The sequence below is a fragment of the Myotis myotis genome, unplaced genomic scaffold (genome assembly GCF_014108235.1).
Source record: "Myotis myotis isolate mMyoMyo1 unplaced genomic scaffold, mMyoMyo1.p scaffold_m19_p_11, whole genome shotgun sequence".
NCBI lineage: Eukaryota > Metazoa > Chordata > Mammalia > Chiroptera > Vespertilionidae > Myotis > Myotis myotis.
The window spans coordinates 54039030-54052913 of NW_023416315.1; the positions used below are offsets into that span (position 1 = coordinate 54039030).

A 13884-nucleotide genomic window follows, 5' to 3' on the forward strand; every position below is an offset into this window, starting at 1 on the left:
GGAGACCCCCTCCCCCCACCAAGAGGCTGTGGGGCAGGAGCTGCAGTGGGGGCTGGAGCGCCCTCCCCCATCAGGGATGGTATGGCGAGGAGGTCCCAGGAGCACTGTGCATAACCGGCATCCTCTCCATGCCAGAGGCCCCTGCAGTTAGGCACGGAGAGAAGCCCCAGTTAAGCAGGATTTGGGGATCTGTTCGATGGCCCCAACCCTGGGAGGAGAAGGGGCCCACAAGGGGCAAGGGGTGGGGGCGAGGAGGAAGAGTGGAAGAAGAGACACACTCCCTCCTCAGGGCAGCTTCCTCAGGCCACAGGTCAGCCTGAGCTAGAGGGTGGAAGCGGGTTGACGTGGATCGGAGACTGAAGTTGTAAACCGTACCGGAGTGGTTTAAGACCTTTTAATGCCTAAAAGTGACCAGAAGCTTTTGAGATCTGTCTGAGGTGTCATCAAGGAAAGAGGAAGAAGATTCATGAAAGCACTTTGAAAAGAAATAATTGGGGAAAACACAATATGGTTCCATGTTGGTACCTCTTAGTTCAGACTGTTGCACATACTGGCTACACAGGTGTCGTGAGACCCCTGGGGGAGTCCTGTCTGAGAATGGAGTGCGCCCAGAGTAGACTGAGAGATGGGGAGAGAGAACGCCCAGGGCCCCAGCGACAGTGTGTGAACCCCTGCATCTCCCCAGACTTTTTAAAAATACCTTTTTATTGACTTCAGAGAGGAAGGGAGAGGGAGAGAGAGAAACATCAATGAGGAGAGAGAATCAATGATGGGCTGCCTCCTGCACGCCCCCTACTGGGTATCAAGTCCACAACCCAGGCATGTGCCAGACCACGAATCGAACCAGTGACCTCTTGGTGTATGGGACGGCGCTCAATCCATTGAGCCACACCGGCCAGGCCAGATTTCTTTGATATGTGGGTCAATAAGCCCCCTGAGCCAATCTGCTTTGAGTTTTCTGACTGTCAACAGAAAAAATCCTAACTGATACAGGGCACATATGTACTCTTTTTTTTGGAAAGAGGGACAGAAGTTTCATGAGATGCACCTAGGGTGTTGCTGTAAAAGGATATGACTCAGGGAAAAGACACTGTAGAGTTCAAATCCAGCGATCTCATTGACAAATACAAGGGAAGGCCATCTACTGAGGCGTGTGGGGCTCTACAGGGACATCATGGGAAAGCCAGGCCAGGCCATCCTTGGGTAGCCGCTGGAGCCAAGTCTGGCATTAACTGGCACTCCAGGAATATTTGTTGAATGCAAACCAGCAGGAAATTATAACAAGTCATTCTTGACATGCTAATTTTCAGGAAAATATCTAATGTGTGAACATATATAATCTGCACTTCCATATCCTGACAGATGGTCCGTATTAACAAAACTGATTATCGGAAGGAGGAGACGAAAGAAGGAAGAACAAGGGAAAAAAAAAGATCTTACAAATGTTTATTGAGTGCATACCATGTGGGAGGCTATACTACTAGTAGCACCATTGTGACGACCAAATTCAATTGTTTAAAAAGACACACTGTATTCCTATTTCTCAGAGACAGTCCCAGCTGTTACCTAGAGAAAGAAAATGGCCTGGGGGGTTGTACGACTGGGGTTTAAATTAGAATTGGGATTTGGACCCTGAGAGTCTTAGCTGTCTACTCAAGGTGTAACTAGGAACCGCCTACATCAAAATCTCCCGGGCTGTTCATTTTAAAATGCAGACTCCTGGGAATTGACCAGACTTCATGGAATCAGAACCCCTGAGGGAGGGGCCTGGAACCTGCATTCCAATACTCCTCCCAGATGGTTTCCTGTTTGCGAAAGTTTCAGAACTTTACCTCCTAGAGTGTTTCTTTGCCCGTGGGCCCTCCGTGTCCGGCAACCTCTGCACAGCCTGGTGGGAGGTGGTCCTCTGGGGAAAGAAGCCCCCATGCTAGGCTGGGGGGATTTGAAAGAGCCAGGGTTTAACGCGACAATGCCATCCTTCTTGAGGTCATGGTCAGTGAAGGCCATGTCGGAGGTGGCGGGTTGTGTTTGTGAGGGTCGTGGACGGGAAGCCTGTGGAACACTCCCTGTGGCCTCCTGGGAGAGGGACACAACCAGATGTGGTTATGATGGCGCTGGGGGGCCAGGCTCCTGGAGCCCATGCTCTCTGCTTCACACCGCACCGTCTAGACTTGATTATTTGCTGCCTTCGATTGCCTTGGAGGGTTTTATTTGGAAGGGAGATATTATTTTAATAGACATAACTTCTTACCCCCCCCCCTATTTTTGTTGTTTTTGTTTTTATTTTCAATTAGTGATTAAATTCCCTGAAGGTAAGGAGCGTGACTTCTACCTGTGTAACCCACTGCCATATCTGCCAACGGCTGGCCACTCGCCAGATGCTTTAGTTCGACCTTCCTTTGGTTTACTGAAGGCCAGTCTTCACTGCCTTCCTGGGATAACAACCAGAACTTCCTCTGGGAGGTGCTCTCCCAAGTTCTCAGTCATAGAACGTGATGATTGACTCTGGGGGTGCGATTAATTGCTTCAAGCCCGTCTGTACCCCAGTCCCCCACAGTAGTTGCTTTAAGAATGGGCAGTGACCTACACATTCCCATCAGAGTGAACCTCACGTCTCTTGCCGAAAAGCTGGGGCCACAGACACTCTTTGCTCCATTGATTATGAGCAAGGAAGCCAGTAGTGCAGACGTTGTTGGCAGGCTGCTTGGAGCACAACTGAGAATGAGGCCGTACTCCGGAGGCACAGCCAACAACGGGAGACCTGGGGCCTGAGCATGGCACTGAGGCCTTTGTAAAGATGTGCCTGAAGCCACATCTATTCCTGAGTTGTTCAGTTTTCTGTCCTAATAAGCCCCGCCCCCTTTTAAATCAGTTTTATTTGGGGTTTTGTTACCTGCCAGCAAATACATCCCAATAGATGTGCCCTTCAGTGTCTGTTATTTCTCTTGCAGCATGTACCCCAGTCATCTCTGGTTCCTTATCCTCCCCCTCCTCAATTAAAAAAGTCACACAATTATCAATAAAGTAGGAGCTGAGAGGTGGCGGGAGTGGGTAGCAGGGTGATTTGGATTCATGACTTGTTGAGACTCCATGCCCAAAGAATATCGATTAATGGATCAATGTCAACCTGGAGGGAAGCCCTGTCCTGTTCAACATTTTAATCAATGACTCGGATGAAATAGGAGACATGCTTAGCAAGTCTCAGATGACACAGAGCTGGAGGAATTGCTAATATGACAGATGGCAGAATCAAGATTCAAAATTATTTTGACTGACTTGAGCAATAATAAGAATAAATATAAACGCTTGCATCTAGGCTTTAAAAAAAATCAATTATATAAGCAGTGGATTGGGAAGGTCCGGCTTGGCACTTGTCATAACATCATGGAACTTTAGGCTGACCACAGCTCATGATGAGCCAAAACTTGAAGCAATTAGTAACACAGGTAATGCATTGGAGAAGAAAAGCTAATCTTGCATTTAGTTCCCCAGTGGGATAAAGAAGCAGAATTTTCTGGGAAACAGTTTTCAGCTCAATATACAAAAAAAAATTCTAATAGTTCCAATAACAGAATGGGCCACCTCCCAAAACTGTGAATGCAGTAATTATATCAGAATGTAGTAGAAAGGCTTCTAAGATGGTGGTCCTCCTTTTAAAGCACATATTTTAACAATGATTTTCTTTAACAACTCATAAGTCAGAGCAATACACCATAAGCATCCAGAAAAAATAATGGCATCATGAAGTAGCCTAACTCAGTGCCCTTGAACATGTGCTTCAAGTCCAGCAAGGAGAGGTCTCCTCTAGAAGGAAGAACCAGAATCTGGACTCGGCACTACCAGGCCCCATTTCACCTGACTCCATTTACAGACCTGCTCTTCTGTGTTCGCCCAGCCTGCGTTACGCCCACTCCTGCCTTCACACCTGCCTCCCTGAGCATGGCACCTCTACAGCCAGAACACTGGGAAATAACACCTTCTGCCCCACCCCTGACCAACGGAGGACTTGGCAGCCAGGCCTGGTTTCATGGATGGCCCCAAACAGGGAAGGCACGCGCACAATTTTTCTTTTTCTTGTTTTTTCTTCTGTTGTTCTGAACACAACATCTTACTTGCTAACTCCGAGAGATGGAGAATGTGGGCTGTGGCCCTATTTCATCTTATAAACTTAGGATGTGATGTTAGCAAGGCAGTTAACAAAAATAAGTTTCACCTCCACGAACACACAATTGTGTGGATTTCACATGGGCCACCGGACCCAACTTGTACTCACATATTTCTCGTTAAACCGGTCCACCTCTCTCAGAAGCCTCTCCTGGCAGTCGGGGTTGGTGGCCAGTAGGTAGGTGGCGAAGGAGAGAGTGTTGGTGACGATCTCGTAGCCAGCGATGAGAAAGAGGAAGGCCTGGCCCACGACCTCATCCACGGTCAGAGGCTTGGACGGGCGTCTGGGCTGGTGTTTCTCCGAAGGATTCGCCGAGCATTCATCGGAGAAGACTTGTGTGACGATGTCAAAGCCCTCCACGCCCACGGAGGCGGCAGAATGGCGGGCATCCAGGACCATTTGGAGGAAGTCTCTCCGCCTCTAAGGGACGAAAGAAGAAATGCACATTATGGCCCAGGGCCGCATAAGTGGGGTTTCTTGGGGCACAAAACAGGACGTGGACATGCAGCTTTAGGACAGAACAAGGATTCTCGCTGCAGGATGATCTGAGATGGCGAGAGCCCCCTGAATGTCCCTCCGTCTGCACTGGTCCGCATACTGGTGCAGCCAAGAGCAGGCTGTGCTGCAGTCAAAAAGATGAAGCCGTCTGCCTATCTGGGCTGATCAGAAAGATGTGAAGCCACTCTGGTGAGTGAACAAAGCAAGTTGCGGAAGGATTTGTAAAAACAGTCCATGTACAAGGCACCTAATTGCATCTATTTGTCCTTGCAGAGCAAATCTTTAGCAACATCCATACTCAACAGTTCCCAGTGAGCTGGAGGAGATGGGAGAACCGGGGGGCTTTTAGTACTTTACTCATGTTTGTACTATTCATTGGCTGGTTGGTTTTCTAACAATAAAACAAACACAACATCATGTAGATTTAAGTCCAAGTATGTGCTCCATTGTTCACTCATACCCAGTTCAGGGCTTCTGTGATGGCCGTGTTTTTCTCACCAGCAGGAAGTTAACAGAACCTGGAGGTGGGGTGGGGTGGGGGGCGGGGGGCGGGAGACTAGCTTTGGTGAAGCTTGTCTTCAAATTCTCCAGCCTGTGTTCTGCATCTCCTAGCCTAGCCTCCTCATCTCGGGCTCCTTTTTCCCCTCAGTAATCAGTAGCCCATTTAAGTGGTTAGAACTGTCTTGCCATTTTCCCTTATCTTCTTTATAGTTTTACTATCACTAATTGTATCCACAGAAGCGCTTACATATGTCCTTAGCCTTGACTGCGTATATCCCTGGCACATCCCTTCTCTGAAAAGCTCTTTAATGTGATGAGTAGCAAACAATAGGTTACTCTTTTCAGGTGTTTATAGAATTAAACAGCAAAAGGAGAGTATCAGAACCACCAACAACACATTCTAATTTTAAAGTACGTTGCTTGTTGTAGAATTTCCTCAGTTTATTATTGGCTTCTGGGTTTCTATTGCCTGAATAATCTGTGTCACACACGTGAGCACTTTATCCTTAAAGATGGCTGTTATTTCCTGTGTGGCTGCTTTCTTCCTTCTATAAAAATAGGAGTGTCTCCAGGGCAGGACCCTGCACCCCCACCTCAGTTTTGGTGTTGTGCGGAGTGCATGTTAGGCACGCAACACACACAGCTCCATAAATAAAAATGCAGCGCGTTGAATGCATTCTGAGGAAGGCTGTGCTGGATTTGCTGACAATGACATGCTGTTTGGAGCAGCCACCTTGGATCATGAGACCTTTGCAGCTCTTCTGCTTCCCAGATTTGTGACCTTGGAAGGTGTCTGCTGAGATACCAGCAGGGCTCACAGCGAGGCCTGGGTGTCAAGAACCTGGAGACCAAAGAGGCAGGGCCTCAGTGTCCGGCCAACCCGCTCAGGTTGGAACAGTGGAGAGAATAGCAAAGGGCCAGCCCAGTTGGCTGCCTCTTTCTACCCTGGCCCTGCTCATTCTGCTTTCCCAATGGCATCCTCAAGGGATGGCTTACCCCAGCTTCCTTCCTGCTGCTTGGTCAACACCTGGATGGCTGTGGTGGCCCCACTACTAGCTCTGGTCCCGTGGGGCCAAGGTGGGGGCATAATGGCATGCATGGCAGGTGATCCCCTCTGCTACCTCAGCTCCTGGATGCCGGCCTGGGACCCCAGAATATCCGCAGGCCTCTCAGTGGGCGTGTCTGAAATTCCTCGGCCTGTGATACAGTTGTGGTCCCTGAGGCTTGCTTGTGGCTTTGCTGGAGTGGGGTGAGGTCGTTGGCAGGAGGGGGCGCACAAGCACATCCACACTATTGGAGTTTCCCAGGGGCAGACGCAGCTGGCATCCTTTCGTCGCCTCCAGGCCGAGGCAGGCTGCTACAGGGCCTTCGAGCCTTCTACAAATCAGTCTTAACCTCCAGCTATGGAGGCCAGAAAGGGCTGCTCTCTGGGGCCCCGGCCTGGAGAGGGGCATTAGTGCAGATGGCTTGCTTTTATTTGCACTGCATCACCAGGCTATTCAAACACTGCCCATTTAGGACCCGAACACTGCTGGTTTATGGTTATATCCAAGAAAAATACGCACCCTGATAGATGTAGGTGTCTAATCCACCCATCGGCTAGAGCTTAGAAAAATATTTACCTTTTAACATCTGTGCCGCATTTTCCACTGCGCAAACACACATCTGCTTGATGGAATGTCTGCAGAGTTCAGATGGGTTTAAAGTGAGTTTTCTTAGTAACCGTATAGCCCTGTCTTGACACGGGCAGTTCTGGATTTGTGGTTGGGAGGTTTTTCCTCAGATCAACTCATTGTTTGAAACAAATAGCTCTCGAGTTTATAAAAGGAAAAGCTCGAGGCAATCCCAGTAATTGGATCTTTAATAACCCTCGCCTCTTCGTAAGCCACTCGGGTGCGACAGTTTGAGAATCTCGGCCTGACTCCTCAGCCAGTGGGTTCCAGGCTGCGTTGGGGCAGGGGGTGTGGGTGGGAGTGACCAAATGCTCACTCACACCCACACCTTTCTAGCAGCACTGAGGTTTGAAAATGGGGCTTCCCCCGTCTCCTGCCCCAGGCCCCAGCCTCACTCCCGAGAAACCGGACCCTGGCTGAGCGCCCTGTCTCTTTAGGCTGCAGAGCCTGGCCGGGGGTGCCCGTTAGATCATCCTCCCCGCACCTGCCAGGGCATCAAGTTGAGTTCATGGTGGTGTGGGCCCAGGGGTGATGAGCTTGTCTACACCTTCCCCACCTTCTGGACCTGGATACCTTTGCTGCCCAGTCTCCAGAGGACACAGCTGGGCAGGGCGAGGTTGCTGCTCCCCGAGCCAGCTCCGCGCATCCAGCCTGCCCCTCACCCCCCGATTTCATCCTCCACTAAGGCTGCCACCATTGGGCCTCACTCCCTTTTCCTTGTCAATCCTCTGAGCCACCCAGCCTTTGAGGAAACCCCTTGAAAGCAACATTGTGCCCAAGTCAATTTTGTATAAGACATTTTGCCTTGTTTTTTTTTCCTTTCTCTTTTAAGCAACTTTCTTGAATGTAACAGGCCCCTTAAAGCATAGCGTTGCATATGCAACCAGCATATCCAACATTGAAATTATTTTCCCTAACATTAAAAATTCCTACTTCCATTCTCAGCCAAGTTCAAGGAACACATATTTTACTCAGTCCCTACTTTGTGCCGAGCGTGGTGCAAGTCTGTGAGGAGGAAAGGACTCTTGGGTCTCCGATGAAGCAGGAGAGGGCCCCCAGCCACAGGTTACGTAGGAGCGTTCTGGGAGCCGAAAGGGAGTGTGGGACTGGTGAGGGCTGCCTACCTCCTCTCTAATATTGATGCTGCTCATGCTGTAAAACCTCATTCTTGCCATTTTTTCAATGTAAAGAACATACTGATGAAAAGCACATTTATCTGGAGAATTCTCTTGGGAGCAGCTCTGACCTGTGCGGGGGGTGATGCTTGAAATAGGTGGTGAGATTGGGGGGCAGCTTTAATTCTACTGACCTCGGAGTGTGGACAGATTGTCCGGACCTCTCCCCACAGTGCCTCCCGCCTGCTCTCTCTCCTGTTTGCTCCTCCTCGACCTTTCTCCTTTCTTTCTACTGCCCCTGGAAAGCTCTGGGTGGGAGCCCCATGCAGGACAGCAGGGCGCCGTGGGTGGGGCAGGGAGGGGAGAGAGAAAAAAGAGACCACGAACGATGCCAAATTAGGTTCCATTCCGTTCCGAAGCTGTGTCCTATTAAAGCACGTTACCTCTTCTGCTGCTTGCTGGTCCCGCAAGGCAATCACATTTCTAATGAGTTTGTTAAAAAAGCTGTTCAGTTCATCTCGCTTCTTATTGGGCAGAATCCGGGCCAGTGGGACCATTATGGATGGAAATGATACTTGAAAGAGAAAAACAAAAATGGCACTGAAAGGGGGGGCGATAATAAACCAAGGCTGTTAGAGGCCTGTTGCCAGGAAGCAAGCCCCGGCCTTGAATTAGAGTCGCTTGAAGGCCCGTCTTCCCCTCTGAACTGCCGCTCCTCGCTCCTCGCTCCTGGCTCCTCGGGGAGGGGCCGCGTCTCATTCCACCCCTGGACTCCTCGCCGCCCCTTGCACATTGATAAACACTCATATGCCTGAATCCCCCCTTCCATCTTCCCCTCCAGAAATCAATCTCATGCCTCGAAATTAATTTTCCAGGCCCTAGATATGAGGGCCCACGCTCTTTGTACTTCATCAAGAAAGAACAGAGTGCAGGCCATGTTTCAAGTCTTAGCAAGTGGGAGAAGCTGATCTACTTTCTCAGCTTTCTGGCCATGTGCACCCTCCCGCCCCCACTGGATAACTGTCCCCAGAGCTACCACTTGAATCGTCCCTAAGTGTTGCCGACGCAGCTGCTGGCAAGGATGCTGGCCCCACCCCCTGTGGGTGCCTCCCCTGTGTGTCATGTGCAGCCTGGGCCATTGCTGCCATGCCCTTGGGACAGGGCTACCTGGGTCAGGGATGCTTATCACCTCCTGGGTGGTGACAGGGAACTCAGCTCAGTTTAGCTCCTCGGCGTTCACGGTGGGCCTACTGTGCACAGGCATTGTGCGGAAGCCGGGCTGGGGCGGGCAGTTCTGGACCCGAATGCTCTGCCCATTTTCAAGAACCAGAGCCTGAACCAGAGACACGGCAGGGAGACGGGCTCCGAGTGGCAGAGAGCTGAGCGGCAACAGCGTGGGACCATGGAACCACCTCCCCGTGGTTGATGGCAAGAGGGGCCAACTCAGCTGGAGCAGCTCCCTGAGGTGCAGGGGTGGGGGGCAAAGGAGGACGATGCTTGAACCCTTTGCAACTCCTCCTACAATGTCAGTGCAAGCAGATGCAGAGCAACGTCCATAGACATTGACTCAGAAATGGAAATGAAGCTGACCGAGGAATGAATAAAATTTACCAGCCCTGCAAATGGTTAGAAATGATGGCAATAATTAATAACAACGAACTCAACACCTCGATACTCTTGTGAAAGCAAGAAGATACTGGAATTGGCCAGAGGGTAAAAACTCACTTCTAAAAGTAAACTGACTGGTCTCCGTGGCGATAGGTAGCCTGCACGCCACCTGCCGCATATGCTCTAGTTTGCTGTGCACTGGGCCTCAGGCAGAGAAGTCTTCTGCAGAGGATCTTGCTGGCGGGGAGAAATATGCCCGGGAAAGGCTTTGGGTTCCAGCATCGGCTTTGCCTTTCTAAGCCTCAGTTTCCCCATCTATAAAATGGGGATGAGAACACCTCTCTTACAGGATGAATTCAAGCCCTTCCTGAGGCAATGCGTGCAACACACTCCGCAGAGGGCTCGGCTGCTGTTCCCCCGGTGGCTGGCGGTGGTGAGAGAGGCCACCTGGGCGGGTAAGAAGGGGCTCTGGGGAGACAAGGCCTCTGCATGGCAGACCCTGCAGGGTGACTCCCAGAGACCCCTGAGCACCGTTCCTAGTGGCAGAGGCTGGGTCCTGAGAGCCTCCAGCACCACCCACGTGCCCCAGGCTCTGCCCGCCTGCAGTAGCCCAGTGTCCCCGCCCTCGGGGGGCTGTACGTACAGATTAAAACCAGGAGCGGTTTGGGGATGGAGGAGGCAAAGAAACGCCTGCAGTGCTGCACGAAGGGGTCCTCGGGAGTCTTTTGGGAGTCCACCCGGGTGCCGAAGGCGACGCTGGCCACCACATCCGTGCTGTAGCAGTTGTAGCACCTACGGGAGAGGGACCCATTTGAATTTCAAGAGGACTCTGCCATCGGCCCACCCGTTGGACTCCATCGTCCACTTACTCAAAAGAGGAGCTTCCTGCAGGCCTGAGGGAGGGGGTGGGAGGAAGCAGCTGGGCTTAGACCAGCCGTGGGCAAACTACGGCCCGCTGGCCGGATCCGGCCCGTTTGAAATGAATAAGACTAAAAAAAAAAAGACCGTACCCTTTTATGTAATGATGTTTACTTTGAATTTATATTAGTTCACACAAACACTCCATCCATGCTTTTGTTCCGGCCCTCCGGTCCAGTTTAAGAACCCATTGTGGCCCTCGAGTTAAAAAGTTTGCCCACCCCTGGCTTAGACCCTCTGAGCAGGGACAGCGGGATATCAGAGGAGACACAAGACACCACCAGGAGCTGATCTGAACACAGACGGGAAGCGGGGACAGCGTCACATAACTTCCAGGCTGTGGCAGCTGTATCAGCCAGACACGGTCCGACACCAAACTGCGCTATAAATTTCCTCCCGCGACCGAGGGAAAACAGTGGACCCAAAGCCTATGCATGTCACCCCAAAGCTGTTCAGAGCCAGCATCTGATGATCAGTCGAGACAGAGCAAATTGTGATGAATGAATTAACAACCTGCTTGTCTAGTTGGATTAGCTTTATCCCCGCTCCCTCCTCATGGGTTTACAGTTTTCATAAGGGCAACAAACAAACAAAAAACCACAGAGGCCCGTCACTCTCAAAGAAATACAAGACAAACTTTGGAACCAGCTTCATGAACATATTATATTATTACAGAAAACACACGTTGTATTTTAGAAACAAACAGATGGGAAAGTGTCTGGCAGTAGCTCCAGAAAAATGAACTTCTCGGGCTCTGGGATGCCTGCCCCCAAATGGCCATTTAAACTAGAGTGATCTTTTTTTCTGTTATTCTAAAAGGGCCAGCAACTGGGTAGTCATATCCCTTTGTAATTAAAAGGACTATTTTCAGGGTTTGATGTAGGCCCATACCTAGTTCCTCTTCCTCATAAATTCTATAACCAACCATGAGGAGTAAATGACATCTCCAGACGACTTATTTTATTTTGACTGCTGTTATTGAAAATGTCCCTACAGTTGATTACACATCTCCCTGCTCCTGTTGCAAAAACAATTTGACAACTGAATGTGATTTCATCTGATCCCAATGATGGAAGATTTAAGGGTTTTAAGAGTTGTTTACTCTGCTTTTATAGCTGCTGTGCCCACCTTATCTTTGGCCAACTCACGCATCTCATGACCAGAGAGAATGTGTACAAGAGAATTGTGTAAACAGCAGGGTACAATGTAAATGCCAGTGATGATTATGTTATCATTTTATTAGCAATGATAATAAAAATGAGTCAGCTTCCGGCTTATCTGCCGCCCCCACCTTACCCCTAGTCTACCATAAGTGAGCATAGGACAACTGGGAGAAGAGTCAGATCGTCAGTCATTTAAATTTGATGTCCCCCGCTAAGTCATGGCTTCGAGGCTGAGGTGCACCACAGTTTCTCCGGAAGTGGAAATGCAGGGACTTTTCCCAGGACCCTGCCCTTCTCCCGGGTGTATCCTGCCCACTCCTAGGTTTGCAGAGGTTAACGGACAAGTCCACTCACAAACCACTGCCTGCTCGAGGCTTCCCTCAACATGCCGCACTCCCCTTGGGCTGTGTTCACATCTGCTTCACGTTGCATACGGGTTTCATGTCTACTCGTTGGTCAGTCTGCCAGTGCTTTTATGAGCTTTTAGCATTTCCATCCTCTGCTGGTCCCGAGGTCATTGTCCAGTAATTATGTACCGTTACAAGGAGCAGCGATTAGAAAGTGGGACTTCTCACCTGTAAGGCAGCCCTTACCTCTGGATGTCGAAAGCGTCCCCAGATTCCGCGTAGCGTTTTAGATGAGCCAGGAGCAGGTCGCAGGCTTGGCTGATTAGGGGCGTCATCTGATAGCGGATAACAAAGGTGTAATTAGGACACCATGCGGGGAGCATGCCTACAGGAGCTGCAGATAAAGAGGTTATGTGTGGTGCTTCCTGGAAAATGGATATTGTTTTGAAGATAATATTCACGCAGCTAAGATTCAAGAGGAAGGGCTAAAATTCACAGAAATCATGACATACAATAGCTGTAAAATTTCTATTTTAGCTTAAGCAATCTGTTTTTTTGGAAGCAAAAAGAAGAAAGGATGTAGAGTAAATGCTGTGAAATAATTGTGAAAATGATCGTTAAGTGCTGCGATGGAAATGACAATCTGTATTTGGTTTCATGACATTTGGTTAGCGTTAGAGAGTAAATAGACCGCAATCCATATGTACTATCTCTGGAATTAGCCCAAATCCATGTTAACTTGGTTTCAATTATACTTTAGATCTTCCACTAAAATAGAAAATCCGAGTAGCCCAAGGAACTAAGGTTGCCCCTTTCCATACTTCGCATTCAATACAAAAGTCATTCTTAGAGCATTTCTGATGGCTGGTTGTTCATTTCTGCTTAAATTGCTCATAACCTTCAAGTCAGGGGAACCCGTGACTTCAAGAGGCCTTTTATGCCCACGCAGGATGGTTGCTGAATTTCTCTTTTAATAGTAAAATATTTTTATTATGGAAATTTTCTAAGAGAGAGAACGGTGTCGTGAGCATACGCACATTCATGTTACTAATTATCCAGCTTCCACAAATTTAGATCTCACTTTGGCTGCCCCCCACTTTGACCCCACCGCAGGCTGGCTTGAGTGGGTGGGATTCTTATTGGAGCCTGATGGGCACCCACGTGAAAGCCAAGTTGGAAGCATTGAGGGGAGCCATTTTATCCAGGGCGCATTCTAGAGCAACATCACCGGGAAAGCAACATGCTGGACTACATTGTTCTGAGCATTTCTTTGGAAAACATATTTTGAAATGTTATCTATGTTTAGAGTTTACCTTTTTGACACAAAAATATAAATTCCTCTGGGTACAGGAGATTTTTGTCCATTTTTGTGTCTTTGGTACCCAGAACAGTGCCTGGCACATAGTAATTATTTGTTGAATGAATGAATGAATGATGAATGAATGAATGAATGGATATAATGTTTACATAAGATCCACTCTTTGCTGATAAAGCCTTGAGACATTTGGAAAAAGTCCTAAAATGTTAGGAGGTATATTGTATTGAGGCGAAATCTAACTTTTTCCTCCCCTCCCCTCCCCTCCCCTCCCCTCCCCTCCCCTCCCCTCCCCTCCCCTCCCCTCCCCTCCCCTCCCCTCCCCTCCCCTCCCCTCCTCTCCTCTCCTCTCCTCTCCTCTCCTCTCCTCTCCTCTCCTCTCTCCCTGCATCACACCTGAAAGGCAACTCCATGAACGGAACACAGCAATCCTGTAAATTATAAATAGGCCATTTCCTTGCACATCAAGCACAAAGCCAGGTTATGTTGACTTTTTCAGGAGACATATAACAGGCAAATATTGAGGTTCAGGTCAATGAAAACCACAAGATCTTTCTCCATGAATCATCACCATGTACAAT

At 49.3% G+C, this 13884-nt stretch overlaps 1 protein-coding gene across 1 annotated transcript in view; it reads right to left on the bottom strand.

Annotated features, from left to right (window-relative positions):
- The window catches only part of TBXAS1 (thromboxane A synthase 1), a 155767-nt gene that overhangs the window by 39359 nt on the left and 102524 nt on the right, over positions 1-13884 (bottom strand). The window contains exons 7-10 of the mRNA XM_036328564.1: positions 12235-12323; positions 10204-10352; positions 8396-8526; positions 4274-4585 (exon numbers count right to left, since the gene is read on the bottom strand). Coding sequence (XP_036184457.1) covers positions 4274-4585; positions 8396-8526; positions 10204-10352; positions 12235-12323 — 681 coding nt within the window. The remainder of the gene's footprint in view (positions 1-4273; positions 4586-8395; positions 8527-10203; positions 10353-12234; positions 12324-13884) is intronic.